The sequence below is a fragment of the Rhineura floridana genome, chromosome 8 (assembly GCF_030035675.1).
Source record: "Rhineura floridana isolate rRhiFlo1 chromosome 8, rRhiFlo1.hap2, whole genome shotgun sequence".
NCBI classification, from domain to species: Eukaryota; Metazoa; Chordata; class Lepidosauria; order Squamata; family Rhineuridae; genus Rhineura; species Rhineura floridana.
This window is the reverse complement of record NC_084487.1, coordinates 40,893,983-40,919,582: the sequence shown is the minus strand read 5'-3', so window position 1 is coordinate 40,919,582 and position 25,600 is coordinate 40,893,983. Positions and strand designations below refer to the sequence as shown.

The 25,600-nt window shown below is 43.7% G+C and overlaps 1 protein-coding gene across 1 annotated transcript; it reads right to left on the bottom strand.

Moving 5' to 3' along the window:
- Positions 1-366: 366 nt before the first annotated feature.
- On the bottom strand, positions 367-15,067 carry RASD2 (RASD family member 2). Its single transcript, XM_061638993.1, has 3 exons — positions 14,786-15,067; positions 7,546-7,826; positions 367-3,965 (listed from the first exon to the last, which is right to left on the bottom strand). Exons 2-3 carry the CDS (start codon positions 7,814-7,816, stop codon positions 3,436-3,438), a joined length of 801 nt encoding a protein of 266 aa, XP_061494977.1. The 5' UTR covers positions 7,817-7,826; positions 14,786-15,067; the 3' UTR covers positions 367-3,435.
- Positions 15,068-25,600: the final 10,533 nt, after the last annotated feature.

Below are 25,600 nucleotides of genomic sequence, written 5' to 3'. Positions count from 1 at the left end.
AAATAATATAGAGAGTTGGAGAGTTGGTTGTCATGGTGCTAGGAATCAAACAATACTGTATTTGCATTTGCAAGGCAAGTGAGGGTGTGGAGTTTTGGGTTATTTGAAGCCTTCCATTTTAGGCTGCAACTTTTCCTCCATTCCCCCACCAGAACTCAATTTTCCCTGAAAAATCAGAACTTGATTTTTTGAGACATCGCTCACCATTATTTTAGCTAACCTAATTATACTTTAGAGAAAATACACAACATCTGGGGCACAGCTAATAAATAAATCAGGTTTATTTGGAAATAATGAATGTATATATATATATATATATATATATATATATATATATATATATATATATATATATATATATGTGTGTGTGTGTATATATATGTGTGTATATATATATATATATATACATATATATGAGACACCTGAAAATAACATAGAGAGTTGCCATGGCAATAGAAATTAAACAATACTGTTTAAGTATTTGCAAGATAAGGGTGTGTGTGTGTGGGGTTGAAGAATGAGGGAGATCATTTTGTCTGTTAGGGACTTCAACAAAATATCCTTAAGCCTCTGTTACCAGCTAGAATACAGAGTGAATACTCATTCAGTGTCAGTAAGGCTTGCAACGTTAACCAGAGCACACATAGAACTATTTACATATATACAGAATATGAGGTATAATAAAACACAGAGGTGCAGTATATTCAAGGGCTGGTACAATGTATTGATTCACATTGTGCACAGTGTCAACACTACTAAGCCTGAAGTCTTTCCTCAGCTACATACATACGCACAAACACATATTGCACACACCCACTCACCTACACATGCATGCAACACACACACACCCCAATGCATACCCATGTAATTTTTTACCCGAGGTAATCTTTTTTCCTTAAAATGTGTTTTCAGTGCACATAGATGCCTCAGCACATTGAGTAAGAAAATATGAAATGGAAAGAAAGAAGAGAATGACAGGCAGAGGACGTCTGGATGGGGACAAGACAGAATAAAGAAGAGATGAGGCAGATGTATACTTATGTGTCCTATTTTTAAACCTGTGGCAGCTCCCTACTCATGGGGAATGGACACAAACCTCAGCACATCTGAGACATGTAGAGTTACATGCTCTGCACAGATGAACAGGTCCATTATGAGCAGAGAGCTGTCACAGGTCCAAGGTGGGGGAAAGTGGCCACTGTGAAAGGTGTTGGGGCACGTGTCATGTCATCATGTGACTGTACTGAGTACAATGTACCTCCTCTTCACATAGATACCACAGATGTCAAGAACCACTTTGGTTTCCTGATTTTAAAATAGGGCTTAATGACAGACAGGTCTCATTTGGACATGTTCCTTTTTCTCAATAAGAATCCTGCTATAAATAGATGGATGTGATAGGAGGAAAACTACAGATTTTATGCTGTCTTTTTTCTTTTATAAAAAAAGGGATGCTCTACAATCCTAAAAGAAAACCCTAGTTGCCAGTACTCTGGTGTCCCCATCCCCAATAGATATGACTTGGAAGACAGTCACATCCTAAGCTAAACTTTGCACCTTGCTTTTTTTCTGATTAGGTGAACTAGATACTGTTTTAAGAAATTTCTCAGACATGTGAACACTAGGAAAATTTAGACTGGGTTGAGTTGCAGGTCAGTCTTCATCATGCTTGCTTAGAATAATCCCCACTGATTTTAATGGTCTGTGTACTGTGAACTAAATCCTATTTGTTATATTTGACTTTATTCTGATGTAAGAAAGTGTAGAATTGCATTCCCTTTTCCAAATAAATCTGCACTAAATCAGGACCTTACAACACAATCCTATACACTCTTAGAAGTAAGTCTCATTTTACTCCCAGGTAAGTGTGGATAGGATCCTATACATACCTGGGAGAAAGAATGGGGCATACATGAAGTTCAATCCACATTTTAATAGAAACCTGTCTAATTCACACTTCCCTAAACAATATGTGAACCAAAACACAGTTATCCTTCAAGATTCACACTTCTGCAACCGGATAATATATTAAAATGTGCATATTAGGGGAAGATGTGCATAAAATGCATATGTTAGTGAAAATAACATACAAAATGTATTATATTAGGGAAAGTGCTTTCAAAAATGTGTATATTAGGCAAACGTACATACAAAATTGTATATTTATTAGGAGAAACAAACACTAAAATGCTGGTGAATTTTCATGAGGACTTATTTTTGTAAAAAGATGTTTGCAAACTGATAAGGAGAACTGAAGACTGGAAAAATGAGAAACAGAGAGAAAGTGAAATTGGCAGATTCATCCATTGCTGCCTGGAAGTGACACTGAACTCAATGGCACATACTTCTGAGTAGACATGCATTGGCTTTGCTAATGTAAGAAAGGTGGTGCTGGCCAATGGATAGATTGCAAGACCTAGCTTTGCACATCTACCATGGTTGTGTGCAACAGAGTCTAAAACAGAAACATCATAAAGGGTAATTGGAATGGCAGGCAGGTGGGATCTGGAGCATGTATAGTAAAATTTCCCAAGTATAGGTACTTCTTTCAAAGAACCAAAAACTACATGAAGCAAAATCACATGAAGGTGTCAGATGTGCTGGTTTCTACAGTACAACAACTTCAACTACTGTACACATTATGTAACTGGAAAACAGGTGGCATTTCCAGAGCATACTTACTGATTAACTCACATTTCATCTAAAACAGACAATCTGCCATCTGTTTTTTACTTGAAACAAAAACAAAGTTAAAGCTATAATACAAAGTGATATTTGCATTGATGAAGAATTGCCACTGCCAGAAAAAAAGTGCATTTCCCCCCACAACTTCCAAATGTTCAAACATTCTTCTGACCTGACAAATCCACTTAAGGACAAATGAGATCCATGCATGTCTTTATATATACAATTGTTTTGGGAGAGTCACCATCAGTTCATTGAACCAAGATAGGAAGCTGAATAATGAATCTTGTTTGTGAAGAAGTCTGGAGGAAAACGATAACACAGATTTTCATCTTCTCGGCAAAGGTTGCTCACTGGTTGATGGGAAGTCAGTAACCTTGTGCAGACCAGACCCACCCTGCACTAACCCCTTGTGCAAAGCTGAGATTCAGCTTGCTTCACACACCCAGTTTTTCCAAAGAAGAGAACGACAAATAGAAAACTAGTTTTTAAAAAGGATGAAGGAACAGGTGCTGCATATGGCAGTTACCTACCAGGCAGCTTCAAGTATTTACAGTACTACCATTTTAAGATACTTCTTTACATAAATGGTACAGTACTTTTGACAAAGTGGTTTCAAGCACTATTCTCATGACTGTAATCTGCCATCCTCACTTGGACCTCACAAAACCATTAAGAACTTTCTTCCATCAGCCATTCTTTTTAAGGCACTGCATAAACACTATTGATTCCATCCCAGCGGAGCTTCCTTCATTGAATAGTGCATTTCTCTCTTTCCCTTGTTTGCCCTTCTCTGAGGACTTTGGATTTGATGTATTTGAGGTCGCTGTTAACACTGGGCCTGCGAGCAAAGGGGGATATCATGCCGTAGGCATCTGCCTCTTTGACCCTGTGTATCTTGAAGGATTTTTGGTGGAAAGTGTCACCATACTGGACTGAGATCTTCCTGTGAAGAGCAGGACTCATCTCATGGGGCAGCTTTGCCATGCTGAAAAGGACATAGAACATCTCATTCACATTGGTGTTCTTCTTGGCTGAGACTTCAAAGTAGGCACAGTTCTCATCACTGGAGACTAGTTTCTCAGCTTCCTCAGAGCGAACCTGGCGGTAGAGTTCGCCATGATCGTTCTTGTTGCCACAGATCACCATGGGTAGGTCACCTGTTTCCTTGGTCTTGTTCTTCAGGCATGATTTGACTTCAAGAATCTGCTGCTGGAGCCTCTTGACCTCATCAAAGGATTCTCTGTTATCCAAACTGAACACAAGGATAAAAACATCTCCTGTAATTTTCCAAGAGGGGAAGACAAATGAAAGTAATCTGTTACAACCTATAGAAGAACATTTAAACTTGCACTTAGCAAGAATTGTGTTTATTCCAGATATTCTATGGTGTAGGCAAAACATGCAGAAAAATGGTGTTTGGATAAAAGGAATGAAATTTACAGAGCTTTCTTAATAAGGGGAGCAATGAATTCAGATACTGAGGATTTTAGCAAAATGTTTTGTAACATGACAAGTTATTTTTTTTAGAGGGGATCTCTTCTGTTACTTTTTGCAGTGGATTTCAAAAAACTTATTTCCTCTGTATTAATTTCTATCTCGAGGAAAATCTTTACAGCTACTAATTCTCCTTGCTATGTTCAACACTGTGATCTAGGGAGTGAATAACCTGTGAGGCCCCAAACAGCTGACTTGCTTCATTTCCTACTGTAGCCAGCCCTTGCTTAATCTCCTGCCTATTTCCTCTCCTCTTTTCAAGCTCCATTCCAATTCTCACAAACTGTCTTCCACGTGCAATCTCAGTTCATTGCTACTATGTCATTGGGCTGCATCTAATGCTAGCCATACTCAGAGCAGATCCATTGAGATTAATGAACATGACGAACTTAGGTTCATTAATTTCAATAGGTCTACTCTGAGTAGAACTTCATGGGATACAACCCATTGTCCAGCCTCCAGATATTAATAGTGAACTCATTCCCAAATGTGGACCCTTATGTAACCAAAACAGCACCACCCATATACATAAAGGAAGTGCCAGCAAGCGTAGAAGAAACCTAGTTTACAGATACACTTTAGAACCCCCTTTCCACGAGGGGAATCTCCAGACACTGAGGGCTGAGCATGCCCAGTGGCCAAAGAGTGCTGTCTAACTGTTTGACAGGGTTGGGGAGGAAAGAGGGGAGGGGGAATGGAATGGAGTATCTTGGAAGAGGGCATGGCTGGCTGGCTGGCTGGAACTCTAAACAGGAACACTCTGCACTTTCACCTCCTCTCTCCAATTCTTATTTCCTAGTCTCTGTACTGCCAGAGTATACTGCCTGCAATCCAAATTCCTAATTGCTAGCTCCATTCCAATTATCACAAATGGATGTGATGAAGTGAACTCTGGTCCATGGAAGCTTAGGAACAGAAATTGATGCTGTATATCAATTCAGACCATTGGTCTATCTAGCTCAGTATTACCCACACTGACGTGCAATGGCTTTCCCCTGTTTCAGACAGGACATTCCCATCCTTACCTAGAGATGCTTGGGATTGAACCTGGGAGCTTCTGAATGCAAAGCAGTTTTTCAACCACTGAGCTAAGGCCCTTTCCTGCTTATGCTACAATAAATGCATTCATCTTTAAGATACCATAGGGATTTTTTAAAATCCCAGTTACCTTTTTTTCTGTGTGTGGTTACCATGTCCAAACCAATCAGTATTCCTAGAAATTCTGCTATTGTACAAACAGTATCCAGAATGACACAATTTTGCTGCAATCATATATGTCTGTTACATGACTTCCTGCATTACTATTTCCACTAAACTGTATGGTCTGGAAAACCCAAAAGGTCTCCTCCTGGTAGCTACAGGACAATTATTGCTGCAGAGAGTCGCCAACACTTTTGGGCTCATGAGGACATTTGCAAACCAGAGATGCTGTCACGGGCTTGACACACATCCCTCCCACCCTGGTGCAACTAAGCACACACCACAGTCTATTCTATTGGCTACAACAGCAGGCTTCTTTTAAGCCTAACTTCAATGGGAGGGGGGAAAAGACCATGTGAGTGCAGGGGAAGGTCTTAGTAGGTACATGTGTGCCTGGGGGCATCACGTTGGTAACCATTGCCCTCCCACCCTAGTATGCAAGTGGAAGCAAAGCTTAACTTCAATACCTACAGCAACTCAATTTGCAACATAGGAAGAGTGAAGAAAGCTTCTTCCAATTCAGTGCTCTGCTAAACATTTCACCCCCTTTTTGTCAATAGAAAGAGACTAGCACAGGTTTGCAGAGAAATATCAATGCACTTGAAAATCCTTGTGCATGACGGAGAAGCCATTCATCCATCCAGTCTGTGGAAATCACTTCACAACAATGTCATCTAGAGACCTAATCCCAAGGCTTGCTGATAAGACTCTCCCTGCAACAGTTTTGCACAGTTGAAAAGGGATATGCACAATTCTCAGTCATTGGAGGAAGGCTGTAGTTCAGTGTTAGAGCACTTGCTTTGCATACAAAAGATCTCAGGTTTGATCCCTGGCTTGATCCCTGGTATCATCAGGTGAGGCTGGGAAAAACTTCTGTCTGAAACCTGAAAAGCTGCTGCCAGTCACTGTAGGCAACACTGACCTAGATGGTTTAATGGTTGGAACCACAACATCCTACCCTGTTATGAATAAGCTGCAGGATGCAATCTCACATATAGAGGCCCCATCTGCACGATGCATTTAAAACAGTATTATACCATTTTAAAGAGTCATGGCTTCCTCCAAGGAATCTTGGGAACTGTAGCTTGTGAAAGGTGCTGAGAGTAATTAAGAGACTCCTAGTCCCCTCATAGGCTACAATTCTCAGCATGTGATTTAACAGTGAATCCTTCTTCCCAAGGAACTCTGGCAATTGTAGCTCTCTGAGGGGCTTAGGAGTCTCCTAACAGCTCTCAGCACCCTTTACAGTTACCAGGATTTGTTGGGAAGCCAAGATTCTTTCAAGTAGTATACTACTGCTTCAATGTATAGTGTAGATGGAGCCGGAGTTAAGCATTTTCAATGGGAGGAGGATGTTCTTTGTGTAAGTCTTGAGTTATCCCACCTTCGGATTGCCATTCTCTAGCAATTTATGCATTATTACTCTAGCTTGAGTTAACCTTCCTTATCCATTGTCCAACTCACTGGATTTTCAAACACGTTGGACACCTGACTCGCTTCTCTTCTTAGTAGAATACAAAGGTGGACCCAAAAGAGCTATTTCATCTCACTTAGCATTCTACATTTTCTGTTGAGGTGGAAGATGACCCTTATGGCACAATACTCCACATGGTAAGTAAAGGCAGTTGGCTCTCCAAACATGACACAATTGGTGAAGGAACCTTTCACAACCAGTTAAAGGCTACTCCAGTTGATTTCAACTGACCCTGCACTTTTGGCTCTCAGCCACTCCTGTTAAATAAATGTCAGAGAATCTACAGTTTAGTTCCAAAGAGCCATTCCAAGAGTATCAAAGGGCTCATATGCAGCTAGTGGAATTATTTTTACCCGTTTGAACAATAGACTCCTATGCAGTATCACAGACTGCTCTGAAACTTCTTTCAGTTAAGAGCGCCTTGCCATGCAGCATGGGGCCCCTTTCTTCCAGAAACACAAATCCAAAGCCTTCTTCGGCACAGGGAGGTGACTGAAGTCTTTTGATCCTGGCTGGCAACTCCTTGGACATGTACAAAGGTCACATGAGCCAAACCTTGCAAAATGGACATCCCAGGCACCTGGGACTGTTTTGGAGCCCTGCCTCTCCTTCCCAAAACTGGTGTGTATTGACTTGGGTGAACATGAACAGCCCCTGATATCCTTCACACATACAGCCACACTTCTAACCTGTGAGTATGGACAGTCTCCTCATGGCAGGGAATGGATGATTCCCAGATGTATCCAAGATGTCTAGCTGATACATGTCTCCCCGAATGTTGTAGACTTTGCGATGGAAATCTTCAATGGTGGGCGTGTACTGGTCCTCAAAGCGGCCATTGAGAAACCGTGAGACGATGGAGCTTTTGCCCACCCTGGAGGCTCCCAGCACAACCATGCGGTAGGAGTTTTTGGCTGGCACATTCAAGGTGCAGTTCCCACTGGACATAGTCTTCATCATTGCTTTAGATCTGAATGGATATAAGAAGGAAAAGCTTTTATAGTCGTCATAAAAAAAAGGGACCACCAGCAACACTGGAAACGCATGCTGAGAACAGGGACCAAGTTTGGTGAAGTGAGATGATACAATGGTCAGGGCAGAAATGAGACTCCTATCAGTTAACTCATCAGGGTACCCTAGGGGCTTGATCTGATTGTGATTAGTAGAACAAAAGCTATAACATTTCATTTAGAAATCTTCAAGGCCAATGGAATCCAATATTGCTTTCTTACAAAGACCATTCCTTTTGCTGCCTGATTTTGAGGATAGCTTGCAGGCTGTGGCCCTGTGAAGGATGTTGGTTGGAAGGTACCAGCTGCATGGGACACAGATGTATGGGAGACACCTGTTCTGAGTACTGGATGATACCGGAAAGAGGTCTCTAGTGAGCCCTCCAGGTGTTATGGGACTTCAGCTCCCATCAGTCCCAGGTAGCATGGCCAATGACCAGAGATGATGCGAGTTGTAGTTCAACAACATCTGGAGGGCCAAAGGTTCCCCACACCCACTCTAGATTTTTTTCTAGATTGCTGCGGCCCAGCCTTTCCCAGCCCAGTGACCTCCAGATTTTTGGACCACAACAACTATGTTGTCCCCCTTCTCCCATTGGCATATTAGTGATTGCATTAATTGTGTTCATTGTATATGAACCCTAGAAAGCATTTTCTCTAGAACATTCTTACTTAGCTTTAGTTTGAATAAGTACTAAAATAAATGACTTGAAGAGTGCATTCCAAGGAACCAAAATGCCAGCAAAAAGACATGGGAAATTACAGTTTGGGTCACCAGGGGGTTAGCTTTTGAATTGGGGGGTTGGGGGATGGTATACAAGCAATACTACAAGGAAAGATAAGGGTTAAAGTGATAGTGTTGATTCTTAGAAAGGAAAGGTAGAGCACAGAAAAGGAAATGATTATAAAGGTCTTTCCCAGAGACGCCACTGAGATTTTTTGGACTACAAATCCCATCATCCCTGTCCATTGGCCATGCTGGCTGGAGCTGATGAGAGTTGTGGTCCAAAACGCTGGAGGTCACTGGGCTGGGAAAGGCTGGGCTGGAGCAATCTAGGAAACATCTAGAGTAGATGTGGGAACCTTTGGCCCTTCAGACGTTGTTGAACGACAACTCCCATCATCTCTGGTCATTGCCCATGCTAGCCGGAGCTGATGGGAGCTGAAGTCCCACAACACCTGGAGGGCCACAGGTTTCCTAACACTGCTGTAAAGAAAAGATATCAAGGTCTATTTGCATTGATTTCTAGGATCTTAGAGGATTAGCTGTGTTACAATCAGTGGTGGCTGGTGCTCATTGAAACTGGTAAGGACCAAGGCAAAGAGGCCAATAGTAGCTGGAATCAGAGCCGGTGACAAGCGGAACTAATTAATTCTAATTTTGCCACCATCCTTCTCCCTGCTAAGTTCCTCAATGGCAACACTGAGACTAAGGATGAGGAAGCTGACATCCAGTGCCAACCCCCTGAACTGGATGTAAGTAAGAAAACAAGCAGTGTTTTCAGATTACGAGGAATTTGAATCAGTCATGTTTACCTAGGAAAACGAGGACAGAACATTTAGTCATATTCAGTTTAGTGTGATAGCATGCTCAGTGCTATATAAAAACATAGGAGGCAATCACTCTGCAGGGAGTGCCTCAAAGAAGATTGTAGGCTAAATTAAATTCAAAACTGCATAGTGTGTATTGGACTGACTTAAGCTGTGATCTTAGCCACATGGCTGTGAAACTAAGTTCCACTGAAATCAGTGGGACTGTGATTGATTAAACAGCTTTTAAATGTGTAGAACTGAAACAAAGGTGACCTCTGAAAGGACTATGAAGCAGGAACATCCACCCACTCAAGGTGTTCGTTTTGAGGGCTACTTCAAATATATATATATATATAATTGCCTGGAGACCACTTGACACCAGCATTCAGAGGGAACAATTTTAAGGAGACCATTTCAAAGCAGATTTGTTTCAGCTCAAAAAGCACCAAAAGTTGTTGATTTCATCACCCAGAGTCTGGATTCTCAAGCCAGTCTAATATGCATGATATCAGCATCTTTTCTTGCCCAAAATAGGTCAGTGCTAGTTTCTTCAAGAAAAAAAACACTTCTGTGTTGCTAATATAGGGGAAATTGTATACCTACAGCTATGAGCAAAGGGTGATATTTCAGAGGAATTACTTTCCTGAGATTGAAGCCTGTTTGCTGAACACTTTCTCTGAAAGAAGGATAAGACCCTTGTTGCTTGAGCCATTAAATAAGCATGATGATGAGCTGAGAGCAACATGTACAATTTGCTTTCCACCTGCAATTTGTACACACGTGCTATCCCCACCCCGCTTGCATTGTGTCAAATATAAAATCACTACAGTTCATCAGGGGAGATTTATCTGAGAATGTAGCCTTATAAGATGTGCAATTGAGTAGGCATGTAGTCTTGCAGCATTGGGATGCTAACAGAACTACTTGGATGAATTTTTGGATGCAAATAAAGATACACATGATCCAGGGGGCAGGCCATTAACTGCCTGCAGCTAGAGCTGGATCAGATTCTAGGAGCACATCCCAGAGAAAGTCAGGTATGCTTCATAGCCACTTCCTAAACATGTTTATTTGGAAATAGGAGGCACTATGGCAGTGGGCACACTAGCTGCTTCAAAAACAGTGAGGTTGGTTTTTCTGACTGCATTTTGAAATGACTCTGCCCTTGGCTGGACACACCTCCCTTCTCCAATGCTGACTTCAGGCCTTTCAAGACTGCCCACAGCGAAGTGTTGGGCCAATCACTGTCTGTCTGAGCCTATAGCAAAGCATTTCCATTGGCCACACCTGGAGGGACAATGGGTTGATTTACCAATCAGTTGCAAAATCTGCCTGAAGCTGAATTTTTTAAAAAATGCGCTTGACCTGATCTGAACAGGTTTTAGAGTAAAAAGGGTGGCATTTGACTAGCATTATGTGCCCCTATTTTCAGAAAAGGGAGGTGGGAATGCACTGAAATTGCTTCAGATTGCAATATCAGAACCATTGAAGACCAGAAGAGGGGTTGGGAACCTCAGGTCTGGGGGCCAAATGTGGCCTTCCAGGCATCTCTCTTTGGCCCTCAGGACTTTCCCACACATACCCCTCAGACCACGTCCCTCACTGGCCCTGCTTCAATAGGAGTCACTTCTGTTGCTCCACCCATTTTTGTTCCTGGCTCATACCCACCACTGATACACAATCCCTGGAAGTTTGTCCACAGGGGGACATGACCTTTAAACTGAAGCTGAAAACAGCTCTCCAGTCCTGCTCTAGTTCTTCCACACTAAGGCTGCAATCCTATGTACATGTATAGAGCACTCTTAATCATGTCTAGTCAGAAGTAAATCCTATTGATTTCAATGGGGTTCATTTCCAGCTAAACGGGATTAGGATTGCAACCTCATTTGTGAGTAAACACCATTGAATTCAGTGGGATTAGCTTCAAAAGTCCTTTGGATCAAGCTTTAAGTGACCTACAACACTCCTTTGCATTTTTCCTAAGATAAGAACATAAGAACATAAGAAGAGCCTGCTGGATCAGGCCAGTGGCCCATCTAGTCCAGCATCCTGTTCTCACAGTGGCCAACCAGGTGCCTGGGGGAAGCCCGCAAGCAGGACCCGAGTGCAAGAACACTCTCCCCTCCTGAGGCTTCCAGCAACTGGTTTTCAGAAGCATGCTGCCTCTGACTAGGGTGGCAGAGCACAGCCATCACGGCTAGTAGCCATTGATAGCCCTGTCCTCCATGAATTTGTCTAATCTTCTTTTAAAGCCGTCCAAGCTGGTGGCCATTACTGCATCTTGTGGGAGCAAATTCCATAGTTTAACTATGCGCTGAGTAAAGAAGTACTTCCTTTTGTCTGTCCTGAATCTTCCAACATTCAGCTTCTTTGAATGTCCACGAGTTCTAGTATTATGAGAGAGGGAGAAGAACTTTTCTCTATCCACTTTCTCAAGGCCATGCATAATTTTATACACTTCTATCATGTCTCCTCTGACCCGCCTTTTCTCTAAACTAAAAAGCCCCAAATGCTGCAACCTTTCCTCGTAAGGGAGTCGCTCCATCCCCTTGATCATTCTGGTTGCCCTCTTCTGAACCTGAACAGATGTCTGCTGTTCCTCATATCAAGGTGACAGTCCTATTCTGAGTAGACAGTCCTATTCAGAGTAGACCCATTGAAGTTAATGGACATGACTAACTTTGGCTTATTAATTTCAATGGGTCTGCGCTGAGTAGGACTTAGCTGAATGCAACTCAAGGTATTTTATCCTTGATTAGGGATAGTTGATACCTACTTTTTTTCAGAGTAGACCCAATGAAATTAATGGACCAAAGTTAGCCATGGCTATTACTACTTTGAGTGGGATTGGCATTGAATCCAACTCTAGATGTCATGGAGAGAGAGAGCTTCTGTATCTCATTTAAGCCAAGGATGTTATATGACCTAGACAGTGGATCCTAATAAATCAAAGGTCCATTTTAAAGCCATTATCTGCAATGGAATCAGATCAGTTGTAGCAATGAATTGATCAATGCATTGTGCCCCATTTAAAGCACAAACTTATTTGTCCACTGTATCTGCATTGAAAACCTCTGTATATATGACACCAAATAGTCACATTGTGAATGTATGTGTAATATTCTTTATAATTGTGCTTTATATCATAATCAGCTGTTTATATTCCATCTTCACAGATTTGTACATCCCACCATTATGAACATATTTCAGGTCAATAGTTGTGTGCTGAAGTGTTATTACTAATATTTCATTCCCCTACAGTTTTTAATCTGCAGCTCTGTAAATGACAATGTCCTTTTCAGCATTCCACTGCAACCTCATATTACTGAGGTGGGAAACAACGCAGAGATAGGTAGAATAACTTGCCCAAGGTCAAACTAGTGACATTAGTACTTGGTACTGAAGCTCATTTTTTAAAATTCCTCCCCATATTTAAACTCCAGGCATTTGACTATTTATTTATTATCTTAGCAGAGTTATTTACTGTATTGTTTATTTTATTAATACATGTACATCCCACCTTTCTTCCATGCAGCTCAAGGTGGTCTATATACAGTTCTCCTCCTCCACATTATATTGTCACAACAACCCTGTGAGGCAGGTTAGGCCGAGAGACGGTGACTGGCCCAAGGTCACCCAGTGAGCTTCATGGCTGAGTGAGGATTTGAACCCTGGTTTCCCAGGTCCCATTCTGATACTCTAACCACTACACCACACTGGATCTCTCGGTTTAGACACATTTGCTAAAAAAAGTGGAGGTGTAGAGGTAAACTGAGACATAGAGTTGTATCCAGCTAAGGGATACTCGCTCCCAGCAGACTCACTGAAATTAATGAAGTTAGCCATGTCCATTAACTTCATTGGGTTTACTCTGGGTAGGACTACCATGGGCTACAACCCATAACTTTTCAGCAGAGCATCCAGATTTTAGTCTTATCAATATTGCCTTTAGATGTCCTTGATTCTAAAAGGACTTTTGAACCTTCTATCTGTTTGCTTTTAGTGGTGCACAGAGGTTCAGTTCCTCCCACACTTTGATTTCTGCAGCCGTTATTCTTTTAATTGCCTCTGAAACTCCGAAGCAAAGCAACAATGTAGCCTTCAGAATGGCTGTCTTTCATGCACCGTACAGACCTCTTGCCTCTCTCCAAGTTGCTGCAGCTTTTCTGACTCACTGAAATCACTTTTTTTGTCTCACAGAGCACCCTTCAGATGTGTGTGCATTGTAAAAAAATGAATGAGGAAGCCTTGTCTGTTTACTAATTATTTACATTAAAATAATCAATGAGAATGAGGGGTAGACAGACAAAGACCCACTCCTCAAGTATAATATGTACCTATGGATGGTTTCATATCAGATTAGTTTCCTGCTTATATTATTTAAGTCCTTAACACATTTAAGGGCATCATATTAGCCCATACCTATATCCATGTGTTGAATTTATTTATTTATTTATTTGATTTATATCTCGCCCTTCTTCCCAGCAGGACTTTCTCCCAAGAAAACACTCCAGCTAGTTTTCCAGTGGCATGCTATCATCATTGCCACCATCATCATCTGCTTAATGGAAGAGCCTGAGGCACAGAGAACAAGTGATGATTGCAAGGTCACTCATTGAGCCAGTTGGTAGCTTGTTCCTCTGCTTCCCCTCCCCTTTTCTAGAGCCTCACAGTTGTGTGCATGAAACACATGGCGTCCTTTGGGAGGAAGGGCAGGACATAAATTTAATAAAATAAACAAGTAAAAAATCATTTGAATGTTAAAAGCTCCAGTAGGTCCTAAACTGGCATGCTTTCCAGTCATGTTCCATCCCCATGTCTCCTTGTGGAGCAACTGAGATTGAAATCCCAGGTCTCATATTGCTTAGTTCTTAAAATACACCAATTTTCTCAATTCCATACATGTCAGGTAGGCAGCAGGGTGATTCGCTACCTAATTCCATACATGTAAGGTAGGCATCAAGGAGAACATATAAAGATGATCTGGATATGCAGAGAAATGACATGGATGAAGACAGACGAACAGTATTGAAAACATGCTCTTTGGAGCGTCTTTACTGTTTTGTTTCTTTCCTGTGCCTAAGTGTTACGTTTCACAACCACCACCTCTGAGTTTTGATGCTTTGATTCTGAAGCAGACAGAATGTACTGTACGCACAGCACCTACAGGGTCTATAATGGCAAGCTTCCGTTTTTTCTCATTTTATTTACTATCATGTTGTGGCCATGCTAGAAAGACGGGGGGGGGGGAGGGAGAGCACAGCAAATTATGCAGAATAGCTAGTTCTGTTCTAGGCTACAACCCCCTTTAAAAATCCATCTAGATAATGTTGCTGGGAGCTATTATTCTACACATCTAGGTATACTATAAAGCTCATTCACTCACCTTTTTGCTCTTTGGAAGGGAAATCCTGGATCCTTGTGCAGGCAGCAGCAGCGTGTTGGCTCAGTGGACAGAATCAGCAGCAGCAGCAGCTGCTTGTAGTCCCTTAAAGCTGATGCTTTCTGCCCAACTCTCGGCTTCTTTACTCCTGGACTCCAGACAAGGAAGGACAACTTCGGTGCTTCAGTTGCTATTTCCTCATACAGAATCAGAAGACACCCATGGCTCAAAGTTTGTTCTTCAAAATCAGCAGTTGCCCTTTCTCTTCTGTCTTTGTCTGTCTCTTCCCACTAGTCTCAGTTCACTCCAACACAGAGCTGACAGGCTCCTCTTCAGGCTTGCACAGCTGTTTGCCTTGCAACTTGAAATCCAGAAAACTCATTTGGATAGGAGGAGGGGGCTCTGGTGCGACATCTATCCATAGAAACTGGTGAGTGCACCTCCCTGGCCTATATGTTCTTTCTTGCGCAGCTTCCAGGAGAGAAAGAGAAATGGATAAAAGACAAGAGAGATGGTGGTGATGGTGATGAGTATAGTAATAGTAATAGCAAGTAATAAAGAAAAAAATCGCTCAACAGTCAGCCTTTGACGGTCTCAGAAAAATTCTCAAGGGATTTTGTTGGTTTAAAAAAGCTCTTTTATATTTTTCAGTACCAAAATGACTTTTCTGCTTCTTACATATATTCTCTCTCTCTCTCTCTCTCAGGAGCCAGTAAACTCCTGCTTTCTTTTTATGGAATTCACAGTTAATTGACTCACTCTTCCCTAGAAGTCAGTGACAGTTGTTATTAAAGGACAGTTGCCAAGGGGATGGGATCTTGTGGCAGGCACAGGAGGAAAGTTTCATTCAAAACGAAGTTTTTACAGGTTTATTATTTTCTTCCTGTTTATCCCAAAAGATAGGAGCTGTGGGTTGGAAGGCTGTGCTATTGCATACAACATAGACTCACATCTGTCCCCCAACCTGCATACTCACAGAGCAGATGAGCAGATGAGCAAGAGCCTGCTATGGTTCTTGATACCCTAAAAATGCATAAACCTTTCAAAAGGGCATATATCTTTCCTCCAGTGTTTTTCTTCTAGAGGGAAGCTGATCAACCTAATAAGGACATTCGTAGCTATCTGTGATGGCTCTTTTGAGACAGATAATCTCCTTCTGGAATATTTAGCTGCTGTTAGGTATTCATCATAGCGCAGGGTGATTAAGTCTGGCCAAGAGCTAGATTAGACTGGGAACAGTAAAAGGCTTGGGACTTCATTTCCAGTGCTGGCTTCCTTGCAACATATCCACACAACTCATTATTACTGAAGAGTGAACCTTTGATCTCATAGTGCAAGAAAAGCCTTCTTAAAATGATTGCATGTCACTGGAAACCTTCAAAGGCATTTGATCTCTAATCCGACTTTGTTTGGCTCCCTCTTTAGCCCATACCCTTAGTACCATGGTTGGCAATCACTTTAAGAACATAAGAAGAGCCCTGCTGGATCTGACCAAAGGCCTCTCAAGCCCAATATTCTGTTCTCACAGTGGTCCTCTAAGATGCCCACATTAATGTGGTGAGGGAGTTTCAGAGTGTCGAAGAAGCTGAGAGCAATGCCGTCAGGCGTCGAGACCAAGAGGCTAGACTCCTAGCAGGGGCACCCAAGGCGGAATGGTCAAAGCTGAGACACCAGACTAAGATGCATCCAGACCCAGAAGAAGGCAATGGTAAACCACCTCTGAATACCTCTTACCACTAAAACCCTATGAACAGCATATCCAAAATGCAACATGAAATAGTGCTGGAAGATGAGACCCCCAGGTCAGATGGCACTCAGCGAGCTACTGGGGAAGAACAATGGACAAGTAGCACTGTGACTAATGACACCACTGGTCAAAGCCAAATGGAAGCCCAGAGGATGATGTGCACAGATGTGAAAGGAGAGTCTGGAGTTGTACGACACACACAATAGGAACATGGAATGTGAGAAGCATGAACCAAGGAAAGTTAGAAATTGTCAAGCAAGAAATGGAATGTATCAACATTACAATACTTGGCATGAGTGAATTAAAATGGACGGGAATGGGACATTTTCAATCAGGCAACTATAAAATATTTTGTGCAGGAAATGAGAAATTAAGAAGAAAGGGGGTAGCTTTAATAGTGAGGTGATGTAGCAAAAGCAATTAGGAGCTATAATGCAAGGTCTAAGCAAGTGATATTAATGAGATTTAACAGAAAACCTATTAACATAACAATAATCCAAGTCTATGCTCCAATGACAAACACAGAAGAAGGAGAGATTTTATGCAGAAGTACAGGAAGAAATTGATCACACAACAAAACAAGATGTGCTGATAATCATGGGAGACTGGAATGCAAAAGGAGGGAACAGAGAAGAACTAGGAATTGTGGGGAAATGGGGCTTAGGAGACAGAAATGAAGCAGGAGAAAGACATTGAATTCTGTGAAGCCAATAAATTGTTTCTTGCAAACACATTTTTTGAGCAACTGAAAAGATGAATGTACATGTGGACATCACCAAATAGTCAATATAGGAATCAAATTGAGTATATAACTGGTAGCAGAAGATGGTGAAGTTCCATACTTCCTGAGAAAACAAGACCAGGAGCAGACTGCGGTACAGATCATTAACAGGTAATATCGGAAATCAGAGTAAAGCTAAAGAAGAAGAACAAAGCAATCATAATGCGAAAATACAATTTAAATAACACCCCAGAAGAATATAAGGATCAAATAAAGAACAGATTTGAGGTTTTAAACTTAGTTGACAGAGAACCAGAAGAACTATGGATTGAAGTCAGAGACATTATCAGGGAAGAATGCAAAAAGACAATACCCCTAGTTAAAAAGAGAGAAAGACCTCAATGGATGACTGACAAAACTCTTAAAACAGTTAAAGAGAGAAAGAAAGCAAAAGCAAAAGGAGACAGAAACACAGTTAGAACCCTAAATACAACAATACAGCGACTAGTACGCAGGAACAAAGAGAACTATTATAACAGTTATTGTACAGTAGGGCCCCACTCATATGGCGGGTTATGTTCCAGACTGCCAAAAGCGAAACCCGCCGAAAAGCTCTGTCAATAAAATGGTGCCCAACACCCCCAAAATGCCATAAAAGCAGAACAAGTGCCATATGAGTGGGGCCTTACTCTAATGAAAGCAACCATATTAGCAGAATGCCGAAAAGTGGGGCCCTACTGTATAGAAATAGGAAAACAAAAAAGGTAGAACAAGAGCCCTATTCCAAAAGATTAAATTAAAGGGAAATTTAAACCAAGAGTAGGGATGTTGAATAAATCGATAGGGGAACACACTGACTGACTGAGATAAAATAAAAGGAAGATGGAAGCAATACACTGAAGAACTCTATAAAAGTGATGCCAGCATGACAGATTCATTCTTGGAGGAACCCTATGATGAAGAACCAGAAATTTTAGAATGTGAAGTGAAAGCTGCTCTTAAAATTCTTGGAAGAAACAAATCTCCAGAAACAGATGGCATATCAGTAGAGTTGCTACAAATTACTGGGACTGAATCTGCCACGTCTGTTCTTGTGGAGCTGTGGGATGGCACCACTGCTGCCCACAGGAGTGTGTCAGGTATGTTAAATTTAGGATACCAAGTAGGCAGCCGGGGAGAGGGAGGGAGGGAGCATGGTAACTTCCTGGCCACTGGGCTTGTTATGCCCACGAGAAGTGTTCCCCTTTTTTTCCCAGCCCGTGCCACTCAAGGTCTTGTGATACTGTTGGGCAAGCCAGCTCTTTGTCCTTTGAGACACAGCCCCAGACAATGGGTCTGGGTCAGCCCAGTGCACTGGGCAAAGGAAAGGAGAAGAGTGCTGCAAAACATCCCATCCCAGGCTGGGCTTGTTGATGGTGTACAAGTCCTACTCAGCTGTTATTAAAAGAAAAACAAAAAGTGCAGGTGCAACAAGAGTGACGTACAACAAATGCCTGAGCAACTGTTCATCAAACCCTCCCTGTGGCCAGAGAATTACAAAAACCATGCCCTGCTTGGTACTTTGTGTGCAAACTCAGTGAGGTGTAAAAGGTAGTGGGTGGGAAGCAGGGAGAAAGGGGAGGGTCTGTGCATGAACCAAGCAAGCATTTTCAGACAGGCAGCACCACAGGTGTGGATGGCATACCATGGATCTAAAAACGTAAAGTTTGGAAAGGGATGGATGGTGCCATGCCATCCCGTATTCTAATAAAAGTGGAATGAGAAGGAAAATAAATCAGCAGAAGGCTTCCATGTGGAAGTGCCTCCTCTTGTGATCTCCAGCAACTGGTATTTACAAGCATGCTGCCTCCGATACGGTAGGTAGAACATAGCCATGATCATGACAAGTAGCCTTACCCTCCAGGAAACTTCTAATCCCTTTCTGTCATTCCTAAGGTTTAGAATCTATGTACTATATGACCTACAATGCTGCTTCATTGTCTGTCACTTTTTGCTCACTGTATATAGCACAGAATCACAGGATATTTCTATGGTGAACCGCAGTTATGATTATGATTAATTTCGTTTATGAAGCGCTTCCCAAATTGACTTACAATATAACAACATAAATAAAAGTCGCATATGTAAAGACAGTTAAAACAATTGCATATATAAAAACTTTTTTTTAAAAAAATTATCAATATAAAAACAATTTAAAGCTACAGCACATACATAAAATCAATTCAAATCCAAGACAGGTACCAACTGGGTTAAAATTTTAGAAGCCTTGTTGAAAGAGGAATGTATTTAGCAGATGCCAAAAAGACAATACAGTGCTTTTTGGATATGCAGTGGGAGGGAGTTCCAAAGGGTAGTTGTCACCACACTAAAGGCTCGATTCCAACATCATGTGGAATGAACTTTCTGATAGGATTGTATCTGCAGGATGTCCTCTCCTGCAGAATGCAGGGATTGGTTGGGTATGTAGGGGGTGAGGCAGTTATTCAGGTATCCTGGTCCCTAGCTGAACAGGGCTTTGTATGCCAATAGCAGCACCATGAACCCAGCCCAGTAGCTAATAAGAAGCCAATGAATGATTTCAGCAGTGGCATAATATGATGGCAATATTCTGGCCCAGTGAACAGTCGAGCCACTGCCTTTTACACTAGCTATAGCTTCCTGGTCAGCCTGAAGCATAGCCCTATATAGAGCATGTTGCAGTAATCCAGTTTGGAGGTTACCAGTGCATGGATGACAGTAGTCAACTTATCCCAATCCAGAAATGGTTGCAGCTGTCTGATCAGTCAAAGCTAGTAAAAAGTGCTCCTAGCTACCCAGGTCATCTGGACTTCTAGTGATAGAAATGGGCCCAGGAACAACCCCAGATTACAAAGCTGCTCATTCAGGGGAAGAATGACCCCATCCAAAGCAGGCAATTGACCAATTGCATGGACTAGGGAACTGTCCACCTATAGTGCCTCCATCTTGTGAGGATTCAGAGTCAGTTTACTGGTCATCATCCAGCCCATCATTGATTCCAGGCACCAGTCCAGGGCTTGCACAGCCTCTCCCAGTTCAGATGCCACAGAGAAATATAGCTGGGTATCATCATTATACTGCTAACACCTTGCCCAAGATCTCCTAAAGGTCACTCCCAAATCCCCAATAACTTCATACAGACTTTAAATAGCATCAAGGATAGCATGGTACCCTGCAGCACCCAAAGCATAACTGTCAGAGGGCTAAGAGATATTTACCCAAGACTATTCTCTGAAACTGACCCTGCACATAGAACTAGAACCACAGTAAAACAGTGTCATCAATACTCATCTCACAGATTCGGTTCAGGAGAATACCATGGTCAAGGGTATCAAAAGCCACTGAGAGATAAAGTAAGAATAATGGGACAATTTACCTGTCCTCCTCCTTAGTTGGAGAAGATGTGGAATCATTGGTTTCCTCTCTTAGAACAACTTTATATGTTAAGATGATGTGGCATGGAAGTGTTCTCCTTCAAATCATTCCCTTGCCAAAAGCCATTTTAATTTCTTTCTTGTTGTTGATGATGTGTTAATCCACATGCACACTTCTGAGAAGAGACACCTACTACCAAGCTATTTTGGGCATGTCTTTGCCTATGTTTTATAAGAAGGTTCTCACTTTTGTGCAGTGGGTGAGTCATTGCAGTACTACTCCCCCCCACAGGGGTGATGTGGCCTTGTGGCCGCCGCGGCTTTGTTTCTCGCCGCAGCTGACGTTTTTGTGGGCCTTTACCATCATCTGACTGTTTAGGTGGGAAGAAGAGAGATCTTGCAGCTGGCATCTGTGTGCACAGTATGCGGGCCTAGGTTTTGGCATGTTGGCTGAATTTGAATGGTGTGGTTGTATACTGAGTGTGTGTTGTGTGTGAGTGTGTATGTTTGTATATATGGTTGTTTGTATTTTTGTATTATAGTTTACAATGTGCCTGGGGAAGAGATCGTTCTATCAAGTGGGGAGACTAGAGGGGGCCCCAATTGCCGTAGTGACGGGCAGAGGAAGGTATGGTGTTATGAGAGGGACATGCCAGGTAAGGGGAACGCGGCCCAGACATGTAGTGGCTGTGCCTTGTTCCGGTCCCTCTCATATCCGCAGGGTTGTTGGTTGTCCTCTCAGCCAACCCTCAGATCTCCAGTTGCTGCTTCTTAATGCCAGATCGGTACAAAATAAAACCTCCCTCATCCATGATTTGATTATGGATGAGGCAGCCGATCTGGCATGCATAACCGAGACCTGGGTAAGCGAGCAGGGTGGAGTTAGTCTCTCCCAGCTCTGCCCACCGGGGTATTTGGTTCAGCATCATGGGAGATCTGAGGGTCGGGGAGGTGGGGTTGCTGTGGTCTATGAGTTCCATCTCACTCACCAAGCACCATGTCCATGCAGTTACGGGTCTGGAGTGTTTGCACCTTGTGTTGGGCCAGACTGGGAATTCTTTTGGTGTACCGCCCACCTTGCTGCCCAATGGCTTCCCTAACTGAGCTGACGGAAGTGGTCTCGGAGGTATTGTTGAGATCCCCTAGACTATTAGTACTGGGGGACGTCAACATCCATGCCGAGGCTTCTTTGTCTGGGGCGGCTCAGGACTTCATGGATGCCATGACAACCATGGGGCTGTCTCAACGTGTTAGTGGCCCAACACATACATCGGGGCATACTCTCGACCTTGTTTTTACTACTGGACATGGGGATAGTAATCTGGATGTGGGGAGTCTTACATCTCTCCCTTTGTCATGGTCAGATCACTGCTTGCTGAAGTTTAGACTTTCAGTGGCCTTTTCCCTCTGCAAGGGTGGGGGACCTATTAAAATGGTCCGCCCCCGGAGACTAATGAATCCTGATGCTTTTCAAAGGGCTCTGGGGGATTTTCCGGCTGATAGGACTGGCGCTCCTGTCGAAGCCCTGGCTAATCTGTGGAATGCAGAGATGACCCGGGCAGTGGACACGATCGCTCCTGCGCGCCCTCTCCTTTGTAGAGCTCATACAGCTCCTTGGTATACTCCGGAGCTAAGAGCGATGAAGCAAGATAGGAGACGGCTTGAGCAGAGTTGGAGACGAACTCCCGACGAATGCAATTATGCGCTGGTTTGTGCTTCTACCAAGCGGTATGTAGGTGCGGTGAGGGCGGTGAAGAAACAACATTTCGCCGCCACTATTAAGTCACCTCTCTCCCGCCCAGTGGAGCTTTTTAGAGTTGTCCGAGAGCTACTCCACCCTGGCCCACAGGACATGGTAGATACATCGGTAGCCTGCTGTAATGAGTTTGCTAAGCACTTCCAGCATAAGATCTTATGCATTCGTCGGGACCTAGATTCCCATTTTATGACAGTTAGTCCTAATGAGGTGTCTGGAACACAGTCTAGTCATGGTTTGTTGGATGAGTTTCAGTCGGTTCAATTCGAGGATGTGGACAAGGTGCTTGGACAGGTACGTGCAACCACTTCGGTACTTGATCCTTGCCCCTCTTGGCTTATAAAAACTAGCAAGGATGGAACAGCTGGCTGGGCCAAGGAAGTGATAAATGCCTCTTTACGAGAGGGAGTGGTCCCTGGCTGTCTGAAAGAAGCAGCGGTGAAACCACTCCTGAAAAAACCTTCCTTGGACCCAGAGGACTTTAACAACTATAGACCAGTGGCAAATGTTCCATTCTTGGGCAAGGTCTTGGAACGAGTGGTTGCTGACCTGCTCCACGAGCTAGAGGGAGCCCCAGCTGACGAAGCGTCAAGGCCCCAGCTGACAAAGCGTCAAGGCGAGTTAAGCAGCAGAGCAAAAAGAGGGTAAGTAGCTCCCATTTATTCCATTATTTAATTGAAGTAAAACAGCTCAGAGCAATAACTAATAAGGGCAGCCCAAGGTCACCCTGAGCTAGGAGCCAAATCCTGAAAGAACCTATATCTTAGGAGACAGATCCTAGGAGAAGGAAGCGTATAGAAAGCACCCTAGCAGGAAAGCTTCAGGGGACACTGTAAACAAGGCTAAATTCCAGTCAGAGAGAAGGGGGAAAAGGAAACTCCACCGATACATACAGGGAGAGAGTCAGCTCAGTCCTTGCTAAAAAGGGCAGCTTCAGCCTTCCTGAAACACAACCACAAGCTCTGTTTCCCTAGGTTAAAGAAAGGTCAGGCTGTTCTAGGTGGGAAAACAACAAACACAAAAGACTTGCCTGGAAGGCGCAGCCCCTTGCCGAGATTAAAAGCAGCCAAAAGCTTAAACAGCCCCGCCCCTCACTCAGGAAGGAAGCCTGAGAGAATACTAAAGAGTTAAGCCCCAGCTGATAGCCATCAGCCTCAAGTAACACATCATTGGCTGGCAGCAGTAGCTGGGAGGAACCAGCCACACATATAAAGTCAGAGCACCCTAGCGAGGGAGCCTGCTCCACGAGCTAGAGGGAGCCCCAGCTGACAAAGCGTCAAGGCGAGTTAGGCAGCAGGGCGAGTTAGGCAGCAGGGCGAGTTAGGCAGCAGGGCGAGTTAGGCAGCAGGGCGAGTTAGGCAGCAGGGCGAGTTAGGCAGCAGGGCGAGTTCGGCAGCAGGGCGAGTTCGGCAGCAGGGCGAGTTCGGCAGCAGGGCGAGTTCGGCAGCAGGGCGAGTTCGGCAGCAGGGCGAGTTCGGCAGCAGGGCGAGTTCGGCAGCAGGGCGAGTTCGGCAGCAGGGCCCCCCACTCTGCCCGTCTGTTCCCTGACCTCAACTAAACCGCAGTCTCCAACCCATTGACGTAATAAACCTTAAACAAAACTATGCAGGTAAGAAGCCAGCAGGGGTGTGGGGGCTTTCCAGTGTTTTGCACTGCCTGCAGCATGTACGACTATCTGCCTGTTGGACAGAAGTCGTGGGTGTGCTCTCGGTGCAATGAGCTCCTGGCTCTCCGGGAACGACTTCATTTCCTTGAGGCCAAGGTGGCGGACCTGGAAAAGCTGAGAGAGGCAGAGAGGTGTGTGGAGGAGGCCTTCAGGGACGTTATAGCTGTGTCCCACTCCAACGATGATAGCTCTCCTGCTATCATGGACAACGATGGTCTCGGGGAAGGAGAGCATCCAGCTGAGGAAGAGGGAAACGATCCCTTAGAAGGGACCCATTCCTTGGGGGATGAGCAGCTATCCTCTCGTGCCGAGGATATATCTCCAGGGGGTGGAGGGATCCTTGTAGTGGGTGATTCGATCATTAGGAACATAGACAGTGGGGTGTGTGATGGGCATGTAGACCACAAGGTGTTTTGCCTGCCTGGTGCGAAGGTTGCGGATATCGCCCGCCGTTTAGATAGTTTGGTAGACAGTGCTGGGAAGGAGTCAGTGGTCATGGTGCACGTTGGCACCAACGACATGGGGAAATGCAGCCGTGAGGTCCTGGAAGCAAAATTTAGGTTGCTAGGTAGGATGCTGAAAGCCAGGACCTCCAAGGTGGCTTTCTCTGAAATGCTACCGGTTCCACGCGCAGGACCAGCCAGACAGGCCCAGCTTCGCAGTCTCAATGCGTGGATGAGTGGAAGGGTTTGGATTTGTTAGGCACTGGGGAACATTTTGGGACAAGCCGGGCCTGTACAAAAGGGACGGGCTCCACTTGAACCAGAATGGAACCAGACTGCTGGCACTTAAAATTAAAAAGGTGGCAGAGCAGCTTTTAAACTGACTGAGGGGGGAAACCCGACAGGAGCTGAGAAAGGTCCGGTTCGGAATAAACCTCCCCCCTGGGATGAAAACCAAAGAAATGATGAAATTTTAAAAGGGGTAGGCCTAGAAGTAGGCATTGTGAGAGCAGGGGCACAGGATATAAATTCAGAAGAGCAAAATTACCACAGGCCTAACCACAAGTGCCAAAGACACTTGAAGAGAGACACTGCTTACAAGTGCCTGTACGCTAATGCTAGGAGCCTGCGAACCAAGATGGGAGAACTGGAGTGCTTGGTCTTAGAGGAGAGCATTGATATAGTGAGCATAACGGAGACCTGGTGGAATGGAGAAAACCAGTGGGATACGGTTATCCCTGGATATAAACTATATCGGAAGGACAGGGAAGTATTGGTGGCGGAGTCGCTCTATACGTGAAAGAAGGCATTGAATCCAGCAAGCTCGAAACCCCAAAAGAGGCAGACTCCTCCACAGAATCGTTGTGGGTGGTGATACCATGCCCCAGGAGGGACTTAATACTGGGAACGATCTATCGTCCCCCTGATCAAAATGCTCAGGGAGACCTGGAGATGAGATATGAAATTGAGGAAGCATCCAAACTAGGAAATGTGGTAGTAATGGGTGACTTCAACTACCCGGACATAGACTGGCTGCATATGTGTTCCAGTCATGACAAAGAAGCAAAGTTTCTAGATATTCTAAATGACTATT

Coding starts and splice junctions, on each gene's coding strand:
- RASD2 (XM_061638993.1), bottom strand. CDS start 7,816: ATGATGAAGACTATGTCCAGTGGGAACTGCACCTTGAATGTGCCAGCC. Junction 3,966..7,545: donor GAGACTGTCCATACTCACAG/GTTAGAAGTGTG, acceptor GGAAAATTACAG/GAGATGTTTTTATCCTTGTG.